Source organism: Simochromis diagramma, unplaced genomic scaffold (assembly GCF_900408965.1).
Source record: "Simochromis diagramma unplaced genomic scaffold, fSimDia1.1 OVJJ01000371.1, whole genome shotgun sequence".
In the NCBI taxonomy this organism is placed as follows: domain Eukaryota; kingdom Metazoa; phylum Chordata; class Actinopteri; order Cichliformes; family Cichlidae; genus Simochromis; species Simochromis diagramma.
Genome location: NW_024386920.1, coordinates 4645162 through 4663725, shown reverse-complemented (window position 1 = coordinate 4663725; position 18564 = coordinate 4645162). Strand labels below are relative to the sequence as shown.

The 18564-nt window shown below is 40.4% G+C and overlaps 2 protein-coding genes across 4 annotated transcripts; both read left to right on the top strand.

Moving 5' to 3' along the window:
* Nucleotides 1-480: 480 nt before the first annotated feature.
* LOC120736607 (zinc finger protein 493-like) lies at nt 481-7680 on the top strand. Of its 3 annotated transcripts, XM_040036856.1 has the most exons (8): nt 481-740; nt 2336-2384; nt 2474-2538; nt 4161-4262; nt 4367-4462; nt 4692-4802; nt 4894-5017; nt 5497-7680. In XM_040036856.1, the coding sequence occupies exons 1-8, from the start codon at nt 705-707 to the stop codon at nt 7452-7454; spliced, it is 2541 nt and encodes an 846-aa protein (XP_039892790.1). In that variant the 5' UTR covers nt 481-704; the 3' UTR covers nt 7455-7680. The 3 variants fall into 3 exon arrangements, with proteins under 3 accessions (XP_039892790.1, XP_039892787.1, XP_039892791.1); XM_040036853.1 differs by having other exon boundaries at nt 482-740; nt 2336-2538; XM_040036857.1 differs by lacking the exons at nt 481-740; nt 2336-2384; nt 2474-2538 and having other exon boundaries at nt 3512-4262; nt 4766-4802.
* A 1872-nt stretch (nt 7681-9552) lies between these two features.
* Nucleotides 9553-17934, top strand: LOC120736606 (zinc finger protein 418-like). The gene is made up of 7 exons (XM_040036852.1): nt 9553-9738; nt 10626-10828; nt 13113-13214; nt 13346-13432; nt 13603-13713; nt 14203-14326; nt 14431-17934. Exons 1-7 carry the CDS (start codon nt 9711-9713, stop codon nt 16497-16499), a joined length of 2724 nt encoding a protein of 907 aa, XP_039892786.1. The 5' UTR covers nt 9553-9710; the 3' UTR covers nt 16500-17934.
* The last annotated feature ends 630 nt before the right edge of the window (nt 17935-18564 follow it).

Below are 18564 nucleotides of genomic sequence, written 5' to 3'. Positions count from 1 at the left end.
AATTTATTAACCAACCAATCAGCGAAAAATGCATTAACCTTTTTGTGCTTTTTTATATTATTATTATTATATTATTTATATTTTTTTTATTTATAGACTATAGAACATTTAAAAAACAGAAGCTAACTCAAAGTGCTTTAGAGACAGACACATTTAAATTATAAGTCTCCAAAAAGCAGAGAAAATAAAAGCAGAGGGGTGAGTTTTGTTCTGTTAATTACTGTAGAAAGAAAAATCATAGTGATTTAGTGATCATTAAAAGAAGAAAAAAATGCAAATTGATTATTATTCTTTTCATAACTGCTCTATCCTATATAAGTGGCCTTTATAGTTTAAAATAATAATTTTCAGTATTGGTAACGGCAATACTTGCCCTGTATTTGCTTGGTATCAGACTAATACCCGATTTTGAAGTATCACACGGCACTAGCTGTTACGTGTTGACGGGGCTGGATTATATGACGAGTGTGCTCGGAACCATCGATTTGAGCCACCCGGAACAAAAACGTCGTCGGACCAAGCTTTTTTCTTTCCCCCCATTTTTAAGTCGCGTTGGTTTTAGTCATTGTCATGAATAACAAGTGACGTTTTTAACGTGTCTGACGAAGAAAGGAGAAGTAGTAGAAAAGAAAGGACACCCCCCTATATTTATAGCTAATTTCTGATTGTGTGCGATCGAGTGCAGTGGATGAACAGGATGGAAAATGATATTTCAGAAGGAAAATCTACTAACTCTTCAGGTAAGTTTTCCTAGCATCACTGTAAAGAGTTGGTTTTTAGTCAGACAGTCTGAATAACAAGCTGCTTATGTGGCATTTTAACGGAGGAGATATTTCACAAACGCTGATGAGTAGTAATAAAACATTGGGGATTTAGTGTCGAATAAAAATAGCACAGTTATGAGTAACACTGCCTGCATTTTCTTGAATAGGCACTTTATGCAAATACGTGCAACATCTAACATAGGCACTGTCTACAAATGAATTTGGTATTAGTTGTAGTACCGCTTTCATTTAAAGTGGTCTCTGCTTCCGTTCTTGATGCCAGGGATTCCATAACATGTTGGAGATGTTTTTCGTGGGTTCTTTTGACTTAATCTAAATGCACTGTGGTGGAAATTTTGCAACGAACTTATAAACGGTTACAATGGACCATGTACCAGCTTTCATAGGAAGAGAGGCAGTCTACACCTTGGGCAGGTTTCCAGTCTATTGCAGGGCTAACACAGAGAGATGGACAAGCAATCACGCTCAAATTCACACCTATGGCCAGTTTACTGTAGAATCACTAGTTAACCTAACTTGGACGCCTTTGGACTGTGGGAGGAAGCAGACGTATCAGGAGAGAGCCAACACAACCATGGGGAGAACATAGAAAGGCCCCAACTGGCTGGTTGATTTGAACCCACGACCTTCTTGCTGTGAGGCTGCGATGCTACCATCTGTCATGAGCATTATAAATACTTGTATTCTTAAATGTGACACTCTGAGCAAAACTCATTTGACCATAAAGTAATAGTAGACTACAGTATGTTGTATTTTTCAATTGTGAGTAGATTTCAAACAGATGTATAGATTTGATTTAATGTTGTATGGTAAATGATAAATGGCCTGTATTTGTATAGCGCTTTACTAGTCCCTAAGGACCCCAAAGCGCTTTACACATCCAGTCATCCACCCATTCACACACTCATTCACACACAGGTGATGGCAAGCTACAATGTAGCCACAGCCACCCTGGGGCGCACTGACAGAGGCGAGGTATGTCAACAGTTCATTACTGGCCAGCCTACTGAGTACTACAGATGTCTGTGTATTGTGCAGGCAACGGGTAGAACATGCCTCAACTGACCAGTGGATTCCTTCTTGCTATTAGGCGATAGGGCTAAACACCACCATATACATATGAGTTTATTAAATATGTATATGCGACTGCTTCGCTATGAAAGGATCAAGGAACACAAAGCAAAAGAGCAAAACAATATTTTGGCCCTGCAGTTTAGTAATTCCCATGTTCATGAAACTCATTGTCAGAAAATTTGCACAATAAACCAGGAACTAGTTTATGGGCCAAATGACATATTTTAGTTTAGTAGTAGTAATAATAATAATAACAATAATAGTCAAAACAGTCAGTTTTAATGAGTTATTCATTTACAAAACAGACGATGAGCAGCATTTGGAGCAAGGTCACCACTAAACAATATGCAAACAATTGGACAGCTGTGTTAAGCCAAGTATTTGTGTCTGGGTTTAAGTTATGGTTCATTTTATGGATATTGATAATAAAACATTTATCCCCGATGTTAAAATGACCCACTTCTGTTCACATTCAGGTGCAACACTCTCCCTCACTGCCCTGCGCCTCCTGGTCCCACCACTTCGGTTGGTCTCTGCAGCCGTCTGGCAGACCATCCAGCAAAAAGTTATAGGTGATTATGGGATGCTTGAGGAGTTTGTGTCTATGGTTACAGACATTCTTCCAGAGCTGCTCACCAGCCGCCAGCGGACTGAACTCAGCCTGGGCCTCAGAGCACGGGTGAGTTTATCAGCATCTGCAAATGAAGTCATTGTAGATTTGATGGATTTGTACTTTTTTGCCTTCGTCATAATTGTCTTTTACGTCGATAAGAGCTTTGCACGCCTTTTGTTCTCTTATTCTTTGGCAACCAGCTTCACGAGGACTGGAGCATTTCCAACATCCAACAGTTGGCTGCTTTTCCATCCTTCTGTGCTCTGACACAGAATGTCAGTTGGTTCTAGGTCATTTGATTGGGTGGCCATCACCACTCCTCCTACATCCTTCCTTTTGGGAACCACACACTAAGATACCATCTGTTCACCTTCTCTGTGTCTCAGAAGACATTGTATCCACAGTCAACATTGTCGCACTTGGATTATGCAGTCCAAAATCCAGATTTCCACTAATCTAATGTCCAATTAGATCCAATTTTTTCAGGCATTCTGCTGCAAACACAGCCATGTTTCTACTTCTCAAACCTTTAATCTTTAAGTAGATTGTGGGAAAAGTTTATAACTCTAATATGGTTGTAGAATTAATCTACTTCCTAGCTTCCTGTAATTAAATGATCAAAAAGCATAAGAAAATCTAGCACTCCCTAAATCACCACCTGAAGATGTGTCTGCATATACCAGTCACAAAGCACCACGCATTGTGAAGTTTCCTGAATACACTTGACTAAGGGCATTTAGATCAAGTGATGTTACCCAAGAACCATTACAATAAGTGTAGAGTGCAGAGCAGTGTCTGGATCTCAAAGAATTCACAGATTGCAGTATGGTGAATACACAGAGGCCAAGAAAAACAGTGGTTGACAATGTGAATCGTTCAACATCAACGTGAATGTCCATAAAATCGTGCCTGTACAGAGTGCCGGCGTATCCATCAAGCTCACAAAACACGCAGTGAAATCACCAACACGGTAGCATTCCATTTGGTAAAAGACAATGGGCTGATATTTATATAGCACTTGTGCAGATAACAAACAAAGTCTTAAATTCGTGCACACACGTATGCCTCAGTGTAGGCATCAGAGGCAACTTGGCTTCATGCTTTGGTGATGCAAAGATTTATACATTAGTGGGAAATTCCCCTCAATCTGAATGTGAAAGTAGCGTCTACATGACAGTGCTGTAGAACAGTTTTGTCTACAGTCAATGAATAGTTGTGATTAATAACTGTGATGATCTTAACATTGAGAATATTAATAATTAATTAGTTGTGCCGTTCACTAAGGTGAAATACTATACCAAGCATGACTAGAAACTTCCACACAAAACCAAAACAAAGTTTGGCTGATCCCCTCTGGACTTATTTCAGTGTTGGTGCTTTTTTTACATTTCCATGTGGAAGTCTCATTTCTGCTCTGGATCTTCCCTGATCTGTCTAACCCGTTTTCTTTTATGGAAAATGGTTGAAATGACAAAAGTGAGCGGGACAGGTTGTGCTACCTGTTTGTATTGCTGATAAAAGCCGTGCATGCTGGCAAACAATGCAGGTTACTGTTGAATAAGCCTTTCTCAGGTCTCTCAGGACCTTACAGTCTCATTTATGATGATTTAGGTTGGCCAACCCCTTGAAAATTGAAATAGTGATCGTTCATGTCACTCTATTAAACATCAGTTTCTTTGCGCTCTCAGCTGATCCTGGAGTTATACCAGCGTGACGCTCCTGCTGACTTTGAGATCATCCAGCCACACTTGGACAGGATGCAAGTGCTCATCAATGCATGGCTAGTGGAGGTGATTTCATTGTTTTTGTTTTTTTTTTTCTGTTATCGTGACAGTATAATTTAGATTCCCAAAACAGCTTATTATCATTATTGTTATTATTATGAATTATGCAGGCTGGTGGTACTAATGTAGAACTGCCACAATCAAACTTTGTGGATCTTGTAAAGAACTTGCAGAATGATGCTGAAGAAAGAGAGCACTTCTTTCAGGTCTGTATTTGTTTTTTCACTGCTTTTTGGCATCCTAGATAATAATACCATATAAGTGTTATTATTTTATTATCAAAGCTGGAGTACTTTCATTTTCAAGTAGTAGTAGTGGTAAAGTAGTCTAGTATGTGTAAAGGTGTATTTTTGAGTTTACTAAAAGCGCCAGCTGCAGTGATATTTCTGCATGTTTTGGACGTTCATGTTGTGCTTTCTTGTTTGTGCTTCTCAGAATGTTTTCCCTGTAGAGTTTGGTCCTGCATATGATGAAACACTTCACACTTTGATGTGCCTGTTTTTATCCAGATTTGAAAAGATTCTTCATCTTCAGTCATTCCAGCAGGTACACAAAAGTGCTACTCAACATTACCCAATTATATTTTAAGCTAGATTAACAAATGTTAACGCCGCTCTTTCTTTTTCATTTTCAAAAGGTTGCCTCCATGTTTGGTGAAGCTTCTTCTGCTCTCAAGGACTGCATGCAGTTGGTGTCTCAGTGTGAAGAGCTCAAAACTCTGCTGCAGTATCAAAAACACCTTAGCCAACTAGATCATATAGGTAAGTAGTTACAGATTTTCTACTCTTAGCTCTGTATCCCTGATTTAGCCGTCTCAGGCACATGGTTCTGGCTGTGAGCGCTAAAGGCCCCGCCCACTTGCAGTTTGCAAGAAACAGCTAATCGGAGGAAAGTTACCCTAAAGGTCTGTTGAGTAGCTAAAACAACTTGTTTCAGATAGCAGATTTACTGCGAGGCTGAAACAAAGGACCAGTATAAGACAAATAAGGATTATTTTGAACTGTGAACCATGCAAAGCTACTCTAGTAGAGTCTGACGTTAAAAATGTGGAGCTGATTTTTAATGGGTCCACTTTAATGATGTGTATTTGGCTTGTGGGATTGCTGCTTTGTGGTCAAAAAAATAAATCCAATGTTCTCAGATTAGTATGACGTGTGCAATAATGTAATAATGAATGGCACTTGGGTGTTGAGCTCTGTTCTTGTTCACTGTTATATGACACCTTTTTTTGTCTTTTCAGATAGTTCTCTGGATGGTGAGTGGATCATTTCAGCTCTAAACCTTCCCTGTGTAGAAAAAACAGAAACGCTTAAAACACAAGCAAAGGGCAGCATTTTGGATGAATTGTTATTTTCATCAGATTTGGAAAAGGAATCACTGGCTCCAGAACAGCAGACGTGTGAGACCAATGATGGTAAAAGTGATTGGACTCCTGAGCACAATGGAACACAGTTGCCTTTAGAAGATTCAACAAAACATAACGAAAATGTAAATCTTCAAAGTCAGACAGATGGTTCTTGTTGCCTAATCAAAGAGTGCCATGTTCGTCTAAGAAGACTTGACCTGCCGCTGTCTTTACAGTCTCGACCTGTGAGATCAAACAGAGGCCTAAGAATGAAAAAGATTCTCCAAGAGGTGAAAGGGCAACTCTGCGGAGAGGCCCTACCTGCTGACAAATCTATTTCCACGAAAGCAAAACAGTTCGAGAGGGTTTCTCAAATGCTGTCAGACAATGAGGATTCAGGCAAAGACTCCTCATACATGGCTCCCATCAGTACTTGCAGTGAAGATGACTCCTGGTCTTACTACTCGGATAAGGACTCTAGTCATAACACTGTTAGTAGAAGTCCCAGTGTAACTGATTCATGGTCTCACTACTCAGACGATGAGTCTTCAATTGTGAGTCCTGTTAACAGTTTCCCTGAAAGTGGTTCAGTTTGTAGCAGCTCAGATGAGGACCCTTCGTTCCTGGGTCCTAAAGATGTGTCCGATTCTAGCAGAAATCGGGGCACTGCTGGCATAAAGCATAGCTCTACCAAACACACTCGTTTAATCCAGTGCTTTATCTGCAAAGAGCATGTCAATACAAACCTGAGAACTCACATGAAAACCCACTTTCCCACCAATGACTACGCGTGCCCTCGATGCGATAGCAGGTTTAAACTCCTATCCTCTCTGAAGAAGCACTTGAATAAGACTTGTTATGAATATGCTCAGCAGCATGTAGATCCAGGGAATCCAGATGAAGTCAAGAATCTTTACAAATGTGACATATGCCAAGAGGCGTTCAAGTACAAAGTTGCTCTGCAAAAGCATACGCTGACCCACAACGAGCTCTACTGCAACGTATGCAGAAAGGTCCTTCGAGATGCTGCAACGCTGGCAAGGCACAAAGTTTCACACACTCCATTTCAGTGCAACCGCTGCGACAAGTCTTTCAGTCTTTTCAAGCCCTTACTCAAACATTACGAAAACATCCATAAAGTCAGCAGACCATTCAAATGCAGCCATTGCCCCAAAACTCTCCCCAGGCTGCGATTTTTAATCATACATGAATGGCACCACACAGGCCACCTGCCGTTCCGGTGTTCTCAGTGCAGCCTGAGATTCAAATGTGATTCTGAGCTCATGTACCACGAGAGGGTCCACACCAGAGAGAAACCCTATCTGTGTGCAGAGTGCGGCAAGACGTTCGCCCAAAAGTCCAACATGTTGCGCCACCTGCACTTCATCCACAGCGAGTCTCGAAATGAGAAGAAGCACTCTTGCTCTCAGTGCGAGAAGTCCTTTAAAGAGAAAGGAGCGCTGAAAAAGCACCAGAGGAGCAAACACTTACACGAGTTGTTCCGTAATCCATGTCCGACCTGCGGGAAGATGCTTTCGGCATCAACGATGAAAAGGCATAAATTAATCCACACTGGAGAAAGACCTTTCAAATGCACTGTGCCTGAATGCGAAAAGTACTACAGATCAACCTCGGAGGTTAAGAAACACATTCTCATGCACCATACCACAGAAAGGCCGTATAAATGTGACATCTGTGGAAAGGGGTTTGTAAAAATGTGGTATCTCAATGTACATGCTAGAATACATTCGGGAGAAAAACCATTTGTTTGCCATATCTGCGGCAAGGCCTTCCTAAAGGCCTACAGCATGTTCAGGCACAAAAGACTTCTACATACATTTGTTACACATTAACTACGTGACACAGGAATGCTTGATTGGTTAAGGAAAGTAGCTTCTTGGTGTGAATGCGCATTGAATCTGAATTCCGTCTAATGGGCAGCAAGGAGCAGATGTTGCAAAAGCTGGCAAAATCATTCCCTATTTACTATTTAAAGTATGTATGTTTTCATTTGAACCACTTGTCTACCAAGAGTGAGTGATGACCGAGGTCATTGCCACAGGAAACCAACCAACTGGACAAAAAAAAAAGAGAGAGAAAGAATCAAAACATGTCCAGCTAACTTTGTAACCACTTTGAGAACCCTCCAAATGCTTGTTCAGGGGTAAAGTTAGCGGTACGTTTTAGGTTATTGTTAGGCACTTAGATGGTTAAACCTCAGGTAAAAAGTGTGTGAATACACTGATGCCAGTGAATTACCTCACAAAGATACCTAGACAAATGTCTGCTTTGCGCTACACAGAAAGAGGAGCACACAGATTCAAATAGTCTACAATGAAACTGAAAAAGTAGTGGTTCCAGCATGTAAAATACTTACAGTCCCACAGTTAAATGTACTATCTCTGTGTGGGGCACAGACTGCAGTGACTGTTGTCTAAGTCAGCAGCTGACAGTACAATGAAAAAAACAAACAAACACTGTAAACACAATAAAAATGCAGGACACATACTTGAGGTGAAAGAGTTCAGCTCGGTGTATAAAGATCTTTGTGTCTTCTCCCAACTTCAATTCATATGAAGAATTACCATATTTGTTTCATGTGTGTTCACTCGTGTATTTAGCAGTGTAATTTTCTTTAACTATTTAGTTTGTTTGATTTTACATCATATATGTTTTGTTCTTTTTCATGTTGTGTATAATGTGTTTTAGGCACGAAGCAGAAAAGTGAGCAGCATTCAGCTTCTTCTGTGGATCATTTTCATCTGTTTTCTATCAAAAAATTAAAATGGTGAAGCTTTCACTTAAAATAGTGATCTTTCTTTCATTCATCTAATTTTGTGGGACTTTGCTCATGTTTTTTTTTTTTTTTTTTGTATTTGAAAATTGGTAAACCCCAAGATTACAATAAACTACTTAAATGTACATGAGAAAATGATTGCATGATTTTTTATTAAGAGGAAGAAACTCTTTAGTGTAGAAATAAAAGAAGGAAGGAAAGACAACGGTACAAAGTGTTATAGTGAAGAGCAAGTTGATAATAATGTGCTTGCCTCTTCTTTCAGCTAATATTAGGATCAGGGCAGGCTTGGGTCATTTTTCTTTCTTTCTATTTTCTAAACTCTTAACACGATGTTTAGACAGTGTGTATATTGAGGACTTAATCAGATAACTATAAAAAACTAAGTATCCCTTTCAATTAGCCTCATCTTTTTTTGAATCTTTTCATTGAGCCATCATTTTTCACTAATTTAGACATCCATAATGCATTTAATTTAGTACACATAAAATAATGTGAATTCTATGCTTCTTCGGTAGGTAAAAAGGGAGGAAAGGCTAAGGTGTCAGACCATATGGAGTGATCCAAATTTGAAACTTTTGGTCCAAACTGTCATTAATTTGTAAAAGTCAGGAGAGAGGTACAACAGTTAATGTCTAATGCCCTCTGTCCTGGTTAGGGGTGGCATTGCACCCAGTAGTGTTGGAGATCTTGATAAAATTGATGGAATTCTAAATGCAGAAAACTACTGTCAGATCACTGTCACAAATACACACACACACACACACACACTACACATGGACACTCTGAGTCATGGATTTGCATTCCTAGACCCCTGATCCCATTATTGAAGATGTGGGATCACCTTTACAGAGAACAGAAGAAAACGCAGCTAGCATCCAGAGAAGAGCTTTGGAATGTTCTTCAAGAAGCCTGGAGAACCATTCCTGAAGACTACTAAAATAAATTAGTGGAAAGCTTGCTTAGTTCACGCTTTGTTAAGGAATTAAACATGGCCATACCAAAGTTGCTCCTGCACCTATTTCGCAATTTTATTAGCCATACAGAAACAAAGGGGAATGGAGATCGAAAGGCCAAAAGCACAGTAAAATAAAATGTAAAAAAAAAAAAAACGCGATGCGGAACGAATAACAGGACTATTTCCCGTTGTCGGACAATTATTGTAGATGGAACGAAAGGCAACAGTTGACGCACAAAGATCAGTTGTGTGACTTCGCTTTCTGGCTTCCAACCCATTTAAAACCGTTACTTTGACTTCGGTCACAGTATTACATGTTCTCTGACTGTAATGTAACTGCAGACAGCTCGCAGCATGGACGGAGGTGTCTCCGAGTTACCTGGTGAGTTTAAATGCTTGTATACAATTTTGTTTGGCTAGGCCGCAATCTAGCCCGCGCGCGGGAATAGCATTGCTAAAGCCGTAGCGGTCGTTATTATTATATTATTATTTTACTAAAGAGTTGTGTCTAAAAAAATACAAACTGCTTCTACTTTTTACTAGCCTGGAAACACGTTGCTGGACTTAATTCTTTAACTCAGCGTTTGTGACTATTAGTTATCCATAGTGCTTAGATAATGCTAGGCTAGGCTAGGAAAAGTCATTGACAGCAATTCACTCGTTGAAGTGAATCCGCCTGTTTTGAGTAAATCACTGATTCATGTATTTGCTTTGGGGGTTTTGGGTGGGAGGGGAAGGGGATATGCAAACATATTAGCAACGTATGCAAGCAGTTATACTGTTAAATATTCAAATTGATATGTAACAGTGGTTCAATAGTAGATTACGGAAATGAAAGTAGCAGGCACATCCGCTTTATCCGGAGCTCGGCATTTAAGCGTTTTGTTGTTGCTTTTCTTTTTGTTTTTGTTTTTCTGTGAAGAATAACTCCGCTTTAATGTTACGTGAGACCTTAGTTTTGTTATCAGTAATAATGGCCATTCGAGCTAAAATAAAACATTTTATTTTAATCCTGCTGGTAAGTTCGTGATGGGATTTTTTTTGTGTGAAAAACTTCACAAAATTTTGATTTGGTATACTATGCATGAATCTCCTTTCTCTTTTGGAACCAATATAAAGACAGTGACTAAATAAAGGGAATTTAGTTTGTGGTCATCACTCCATTGACAACTTAAATGGGAAAGTCTGTGTTGTTGGCCTGTCTTCACTTTCACTGCGTATTGCCTTTCAAGCACTTTTTTTTTTTTAAAAATGCCTTTTTCCTTGCAGGCCCCTCTCTTCCCCTCTCTGCTCTGCGGCTCCTGGTCTCACCGATTCGGCTGGTTTCTGCAGCCATCTGGCAGACTGTGGAGCAGAAGGTTGTGTCAGACTATGGGCTGCTTGAGGAGTTTGTGTTTATGGTCACAGAAATTGTTCCTCAGCTTCTCTCTACGAGGCAGCGCGCTGAACTCGTCTTGGGACTCAGAGCACGAGTGAGTTGGCAGAATCTAGGTGCTCCGCATGGCGCTCCAGCATGTTACTAATACATGTATTTTGTCACTTGTTTGTTTAGCAGCTTAACATGCATTTTAATTACATACTCCTTGGGTGACAGTAGGTGGGTTAGTGTGTTGTTTGAAGCTGAAGACTCATCTGATCAACAATTGTGGCTTTTAAACAGAAAAAAGCCTTTGATGTATGCAGTAGGGCTGAATTAGAGCTGGGCGATAGAACGATAACGATATGTATCGCGATATAACTTTTACTCGATAGAGAAATTAAGCTATCGCGATAGACCTCGCCGCTCTTGTCCTCTAAAAAAAATTAAAAAAAAAAAAAGGTCAGCCAATCCAAATTAAGTAGCGCAGAGCCGAACCAATCACAGCCGCAGCGTCACGTCGCGTGACTTGTTATGTACAGCATAAGTGCCAAGCCGCACGTGTGTTTGTTTGGGAAGCAGCCAGCGCGTAATGGAGGAAATGAGTGTGCCGACTAGAAAAATCAACCGAGCGTGACCGAAGAGAAAACAGATGATGGTTCCAATGCCGGAGAGATTGTCGAACGGAAGAGCCATAGAAGTTCCGTAGTGTGAAGGTATTTCGGCTATTTCAAGTCTGACAAAAAACAGAGTAGCGTGCACTGTAAATTGTGCCGAAAGCAAGTCTGGAAATACAATAAACTGGTGCATGCGTCACACTGTGTGCCACGTTATTGTTTCGGTGAAATGAATTTCTACAATACTGTTACTGTTAATTCTACTCTCTGCAGTGTTTAAATGCTTACATATACACACAGTTACTGTCCCTCCACACATACGACTCGGTTCTGCTTCTATGCCCCAGCTTTGTTTACTTTTTCTCACCGAGGCTTCTAGACTTCTGATTGGCCAACATTTCTGCACGGTTAGGAATCTAGCGCCACCTGCTGCTTTGGCATGTTCATAGCAGCGTTTTCCTTCATTTCTGCCTTTATGTGTGGACGGGATTATTTTTTTTTTAAACGAAAACGGAAAATCTCCGTTTTCAAAAATACCCGTGTACGTGTGGACGTAGCCTCAGTCTCTGACTGGAAGCGCTAATTCGTCATTCGGCTTTTGTCAGACTAAAGTAACTGTTAAAACAGTTTGAAAAGCTAAGCTATACAACAAGGAGAGATTGAGAATTTCCTTTTAGTTCTCAGTTTATTTGATATTGACAAAAGTTAGTCAGTTTTGTCTGTTCTCCTGTAAAACAAACTAAGATTTATTTTTAGAATTAATATTTTGTTTCTAAGTGGAATTGACAATTTAGTCTGTTTCATTTGTTCTGTTTTGAAACTTAAACGCTTTAGCGGCTGCCTTTTGTGTAGTTTGCAATATTTGCCTTTATTTATCTGAAAAAGTCTCATGTTCCTTAAGTACATCTACCCTGTTGAACTTATTATGGGAAATAAATATTTAAATAAAAACAAGCTGCTGATTATTTCACATTTTACTTGTGAGCAACGGCACATTTAAATCTTACAAATATAGTTATTTGGCTTATATTGTGATAGATATCGTTATCGCCTGAAATGAAAAAAACATATCGTGATATGAAAAAATCTCATATCGCCCAGCTCTAGGCTGAATGATAAATTGGGTTTTAATTTTAATTGCAGCAGTTACTATAAACAATTCTTCTTCTTAGTTTGTTTAATCCAAACCTCAAAAGGCGGAACCCACTAAGTTGAGAAAGAATGATAGTTATCCTTTAGAGAGATTAATGGTTGCCTGCAGCTGCCTTTGTCGTTATCTTAAAGCTGTCACAGTCTTTGTTTTGACTCACTCACTGAGAGTATGGCTGTGTCCCAATTAAGAGAAGTACGCGCACTACGTACGGTGCGTACTGTAAGTACGAGAAGTGCGGAAGTGAGAGGCTTGTGAAATGGGACGGTCTAGCCTTCGTCGTGCTGTTCAGGTTGCCTAGCAACCATGATACTAACCGCAAGAAACGTTACATACAGCATTGTGTGACATAAATGAAGGAGAAACAATGTTTTGTTGGTCATTCATTTTTGTCATGACATCACTTTGATTAGTTGAGTATCTGAGGCTGAGACCACGGGACTGTAAAACATGATTGTTGGGCTTCATTTCTGCACTGAACAGTTATTTCAAGATTAGTTAGTAAATTATATATATATATATGAAGACGTTGAATGTTAAACATGAAGCATTTCCTGAGATTCATTATAGAACACAGAGTGAGTGGAATGCATCTTTTCTCTTAACTGTTCGCTTATTAATGGTGATTGCAGTTGATCCTGGAGCTGTGTCGTTCTGATCACACTGCGGACCTGCAGGTTATTCAACCACATCTCGACCGGATGCAGAAGCTCAGATCACTGTGGAGCGTGGAGGTGGGTGAAAACCTTTTTTTGTCACGTGTTAAAACTGCTGTGACTGCTGTGCTGTGAGCTGTGTTTAGTATTCCTCGTTAAAATCTGAAGTTCCACGATGACCTCTTCTGTTTTAAATTCTTTACTTGTAGAATGCTGAACCGGTGTCAGACTCTCATTTCATGGGCCTAGTCCAAAATCTGCTGAGAGATCCCGAAGAGAGAAGAAATTTCTTCATTGTGAGTTAAAACTGAATACGGAGACAATGTGATTGATTGCTGGCAGGTCCTTGTTAATATGATCCCTTTTGAGGAAAAAATAAAATAAAATTGTACGTTTGTATTTGTTGCTTTGAGCAAATGGTTTTTGTAATTTGGCTCTATATAAATAAAACTGAATTGTGTTGTAGGATGTTTTCCCTGGAGACTTTGGTCCCACATATGACAAAGCAATCCAGACACTGATGTGGTTGTTTCTGTCAAGACTGGAAAAGCTTCTTCCAACCAAAACTCTCCAACAGGTAAATGTAATGTCTTATATTGAGCAAAGAGCATTTCTCCTTGTAGTATTAGTTTCTTTAACATTGTTAGTTGTTTTTGTTACCTTTTTTGTGATCTCTTGCATTCAGTTTGCAGCTCTGAGTAGTGAAAGGCTGTACACATACAATTCAACTCATTTGCCAAAATACTTCATTTTACTTTAATTTATTTGTTATAATAGGTCTATCATCCCACAGACAAAGTCCATCTTCACTGTCTGTCATGGCTGCTGGTGATGGTACTTTTCCTTCTCTTGCTATGCAGCCTCAGGGAGCTTAGAGAAGTGACTTTACAAACAGTTCTCAATCTGTTCCAGGGTTATGTTAGACTGACCCTCCAGCTTATAGTAGGTCTACAGAGCAAAACAAGAATATGAACAAAAAAAAAATAAGAATTGTGTCAAAAGTTTAGAAACTGCAGAGCTTTTGACTCTTATGATTGTTATTTTACTTAAGCCTTTGTTTTATCAGATTGCCTCTCTGCTCAACGACACCTCATCTGTTCTGAATGAATGCATTGGGGCTTTCTCTCAGCCTCAGGAGCTCAAAGTCTTGCTTGACAATCAAAAAGATCTCACCCAATTAGAGGACATTGGTGAGTTGAATATTTTAAAACACGGGATCAGTTCTCAACATGTTGGGTTTTGTTTTTTTTCCCCAGAATCTGTTTTATTCATTCATGATTCTTGTTCCTTTCAGAGTCTTTCATCGTTGACAGTGGCATTTTGTCTGCCCTGTGTCTCCCTCCTGTGGAAAGAGTTGTGATTGTCAATGAGCAAACTGAAACGGATGCAGAGAGCAGTCTCGTGTATACTGTCTGCACAGAGATGGAAGTGGAATCTGAGAACAAAGAGGTGTATGTGGGGGGAACTGGGAACTCTGAGGAGTGTGTGCAACCTGAGTGGTTTGGCCTCACTGGTGAGGTAAAACCAGAAATTGATGCAGTGGTAGTTATGGATACTGTGGAAGGGACTGAGGCCAGCGAAAGCGAAATGGCAGAGGACCGCAATGACAACCAATCAGGAACCCTGATCATCGGCGAGGATGGCCAGGTGACTGTGCTGGATGGTGTGGAGAAGAAGCCAAACAGACGTGGGAGAAAAAAGAAACGTCCTGTAGATGAAGACTTTGAAGCGGAAAGTGCAGTGGCGGGCAAAAAAGAAACACCAGAAAGTGACGCACTGTTAGAAAGATCAGTGCGTAAGAACAGAGGGCTCAAGATGAAACGGTACTTATCACAGTGGAGGAAATCTGGGAAGACACCGGGCTCCAGTACGACCAGCAGTGGACCCAAAAAGTTTGCCGGGCCCCAAGGTCCAGCCAAAAGCAACGACTTGGATGAGAGAACCTGTAAAGTCTGCAGCAAGGTGGTGAGTCATGCCAAGTTCTTGCAGCGACACATGAGTCAGCACTCCGAGGAGCTGCCCATTACATGTCCTTCATGCAAGAAGCTTTACAAGAGCTTACGTTCCTTGCAGCAGCACAGATGTGCAAGCATGACAAAGGCAAAGGCTGTTAGGAAAGCCAAGGAGCAAGACACCCCAGCAGACGAAGGCGAACAGTCATCAAGCGGGGTTCCTTGCGACGACACAAATGAAGAGCAGCCAGTTGACAATACCACGCAGGATCCTGATTACTCTCCCCCTGCAGAGAGGGCTTCCAAAGAACCAGGGCAGAAGAGCCCTGAAGAACAGAAGAGTGTGTTAGAGGGTCCATTCTACTGTCCTCACTGCAGTGTCGAGTTCAAGTGCAAACAAACATTTAGGTTCCATTTAAGAAACATTTGCTACAATGAGCAGCAGGTTGATCCTGAGAAGCCTGATGATGTTAAGCATTGTTTCAGGTGTGATGAATGCGACAAGGCGTTCAGATACAAATCAACTTTGGATTCCCACAAACAGACTCACAACCCGCTCTACTGTGAGGTGTGTATGAAACTGGTACGTGACTCAGAAGCATTGGCCATGCACAAAGAATCCCACACACCTTTTCAGTGTAACCGCTGTGAGGAGAACTTCCCAGTGTTCAAGGCCCTTCATAAGCACTACATCGACGTCCACAACCCCACCGAGCCATTTACCTGCTCCCACTGTCAGACTACATTTGCCAGTTTGAAGCGTTTCATTAGACACGAGTGGAAGCACACGGGTTACCAACCATTTCAGTGCTCCCATTGTAGTAAAAGATTCCGTTCATACTCTGACCTTGTGGAGCACCAGAAAAAACACACTAAGGCATACCCATTCCTGTGCTGGGAGTGCGGCAAGAAATTCCGGCATGGCATCACGCTGACGAGACATGTGGAGCGTGTGCATCACTCTGGCGAACCCGTGACTGAAAAACCTACGCCGATCTTTACCTGCCCTCAGTGCGGGAAGACGTTCACTTCAAGAAGGTGCCTCCTGAAGCACGACAATTTTCATCACAAAGGGCTGCGCTTCCCGTGTGAGCACTGTGGGAAGGGCTTCTTTGGCAAGGACGCGTTGGTGAGGCACACTTTGATACACACGGGCGAAAGGCCTTTCAAGTGCGACGACTGCGACAAGTCATTTAGATCTGCAGCAGAATTAAAGATACACAGGAGATACCACACTGGAGAAAGGCCATTTAAGTGCAACATCTGTGAAAAGGGCTTTGTTCAATCTTGCTTTCTTACTTTACACATGCGAACCCACACTGGAGAACGGCCATATGTTTGTGCAGTGTGCAATAAGGGGTTTTCAAGCCTGCATGGCTTAAAACGACACAGGAGACTTGTTCATGCATAGATCATTGTGACATAATACATATTTCCAAAAGGATTTTTAGCATAACCAGCCCATGTTGAAGGATGTTGGTGTTAGGTGTAGACCAGAACTTTGCAAAGAGTGAAGAGCTGATGATTTGACCTATCACTGAAAGGACACCTTTGTTGATGCTGACGAAGAGATGGACTAAGTTTTCCAGTTGAAGGACATTTTCTGTAAACTATCAGCCTTATTGTTCTTCCTATGGCTGGCACAGCTTTGGATTGCTAGAATGTGTAATTGCGTTGTGCATTATGAAAATGCATTATGAAAATGTAACTTGTATTTTTTACAGAGACATTTGTTGTTCTACATAAGATTTGTATGTATAAATGGGATGACCCTTAAAGGTCCCATATTATATTTCTTTTGTTGCCTCTTTATTCGTGGTTTTGAGCTCTGCTTTAGCAAGTGCAGCTTTAAGATGAATTAGAAATGCAGTTGCCTATGCACGTTTCAGGGGAAGGAAACACAGACACCCACACCCAATCACTGTTTATTTGTTAACTCTTTTCTTTTCTCACATTTTCTAATATTCTGCTATCGCTGTTTTTCCCCACATAGCTGTGACCTGTGTTTGTTTAAACCAAACTGATATTCGGATTAGCGACTCACCATGCTAATGTGATTTTCTTTTTTTTTTCTTTTTTTTCCCCTCATTTTGTAGTGGTGACATGCGAACAGAATATAAAAGTAAGCCAGTGAGTGTTTAGGTATCACACAGGGTTAGGTTACTAGGTTATCTGGAGGCTTACTTGTCACACAACCCTCACACAACATCACATCACACAACACAGCTTTTCGTTTACAGCTGTTTAACATATTAAAACAAACACAAAAGTCACACAAAATAACCTCTGGCGGCTGCGATATAGATCAGGAGTTTGCATTCTTTGAGGAAAAATTACTGTTTGTCAGCAGTCTTGTGGCTTTTTACTGAGAGCACAAATTTTTTTTTCAGTTCTTTGTCAGTAGGGGCTGTCAAACAAGTAGTCTTCATTAAAATTGATATGGGTCTCTTTGTTGGGTTAGTCCATGTTGCTAGTCCTGTTTGGATCACCAACCTGGAACTGTGCTGACAGCCTATGGTTTAGTACATCAGACGACCTAATGCTAGAAGACTAGGCTTCAATGACTGCTGTGAAAATCATGCAGTGAACATCAGAGCATCTACATCAACCTACATTTACAATGTAGGCAACATTCTGTCCTTTCACTAACTTTGAAATAAACTGGCTACTGGAAAAAATTCTTATAGCTTGTAAAGCTAAGAGGTTGTGAGATTGCTAGACAAATAGCAGTAGTTACATTTTCACAGCTTTGATTTTACACCTCCATGATTATAAAAATGTTTCCACTGAAAGTGGGTTTCATGGGACCTTTGATTATGTTTTTCTGTAATAAATTGAACCTTTGATTCCAAGTGTCAGTTATTTAACACAAGTAATTTCAATATATCATCTAGTAATACGATGGGGGGGAAAAGCTGGCCAAAGATGCAGGTGAATCCCAGTCAGGAACACCCAACTTCAGAGTCTTAACAATGTTACATTAACTTCACTGTCTGCTGCATCTTTTCAGTTAGTTCATTTCTGATGTATAAAATGCAAATTGTAAGTTGTTTTGCCCCAAATCCAGCAAACAACCGGTCCATGTGGGAAAAACACCAGTGCAGCTATCTGGCCAGTCAGCCCGTAATGCTGGTGACTTGTTCATCTTTGTTGTATAGCAATAACACGGTGGATTGTGATGGATCGGTGGTTTCTCGTAAACGGAGAGTTTTTATTAGAATGTTATGAATTTTACAAGTGACTGCATTGTAAACCACAAAAGTTTTATAGGCACAGTTTGAGATAAACTTAGACAACCAACAGTCAACCAAAGATAGATAAGTGAAATAAGGTTTTTGTATCATAATCTAAAGGTTTTAAAATTTTAGATGACCTAAAAAATTAAAAGCTGCATCAGGCTTTCAGGCTTTCAGCTGCTCTGTTTAGGAAGCCTTCATCGTGACGTGTCCAGAGGATGCTAAGAACAGGTCACAGCA

Bases quoted from the DNA above. Each gene is read 5' to 3' on its own strand.
- LOC120736607 (XM_040036853.1), top strand. From the start codon at position 689: ATGAACAGGATGGAAAATGATATTTCAGAAGGAAAATCTACTAACTCT. The intron at 2,539-4,160 runs GTGAGTTTATCA...TTGCGCTCTCAG, and splicing joins GCCTGGGCCTCAGAGCACGG to CTGATCCTGGAGTTATACCA. The intron at 4,263-4,366 runs GTGATTTCATTG...TGAATTATGCAG, and splicing joins TCAATGCATGGCTAGTGGAG to GCTGGTGGTACTAATGTAGA.
- LOC120736606 (XM_040036852.1), top strand. From the start codon at position 9,711: ATGGACGGAGGTGTCTCCGAGTTACCTG. The intron at 9,739-10,625 runs GTGAGTTTAAAT...TTTTCCTTGCAG, and splicing joins AGGTGTCTCCGAGTTACCTG to GCCCCTCTCTTCCCCTCTCT. The intron at 14,327-14,430 runs GTGAGTTGAATA...TGTTCCTTTCAG, and splicing joins CACCCAATTAGAGGACATTG to AGTCTTTCATCGTTGACAGT.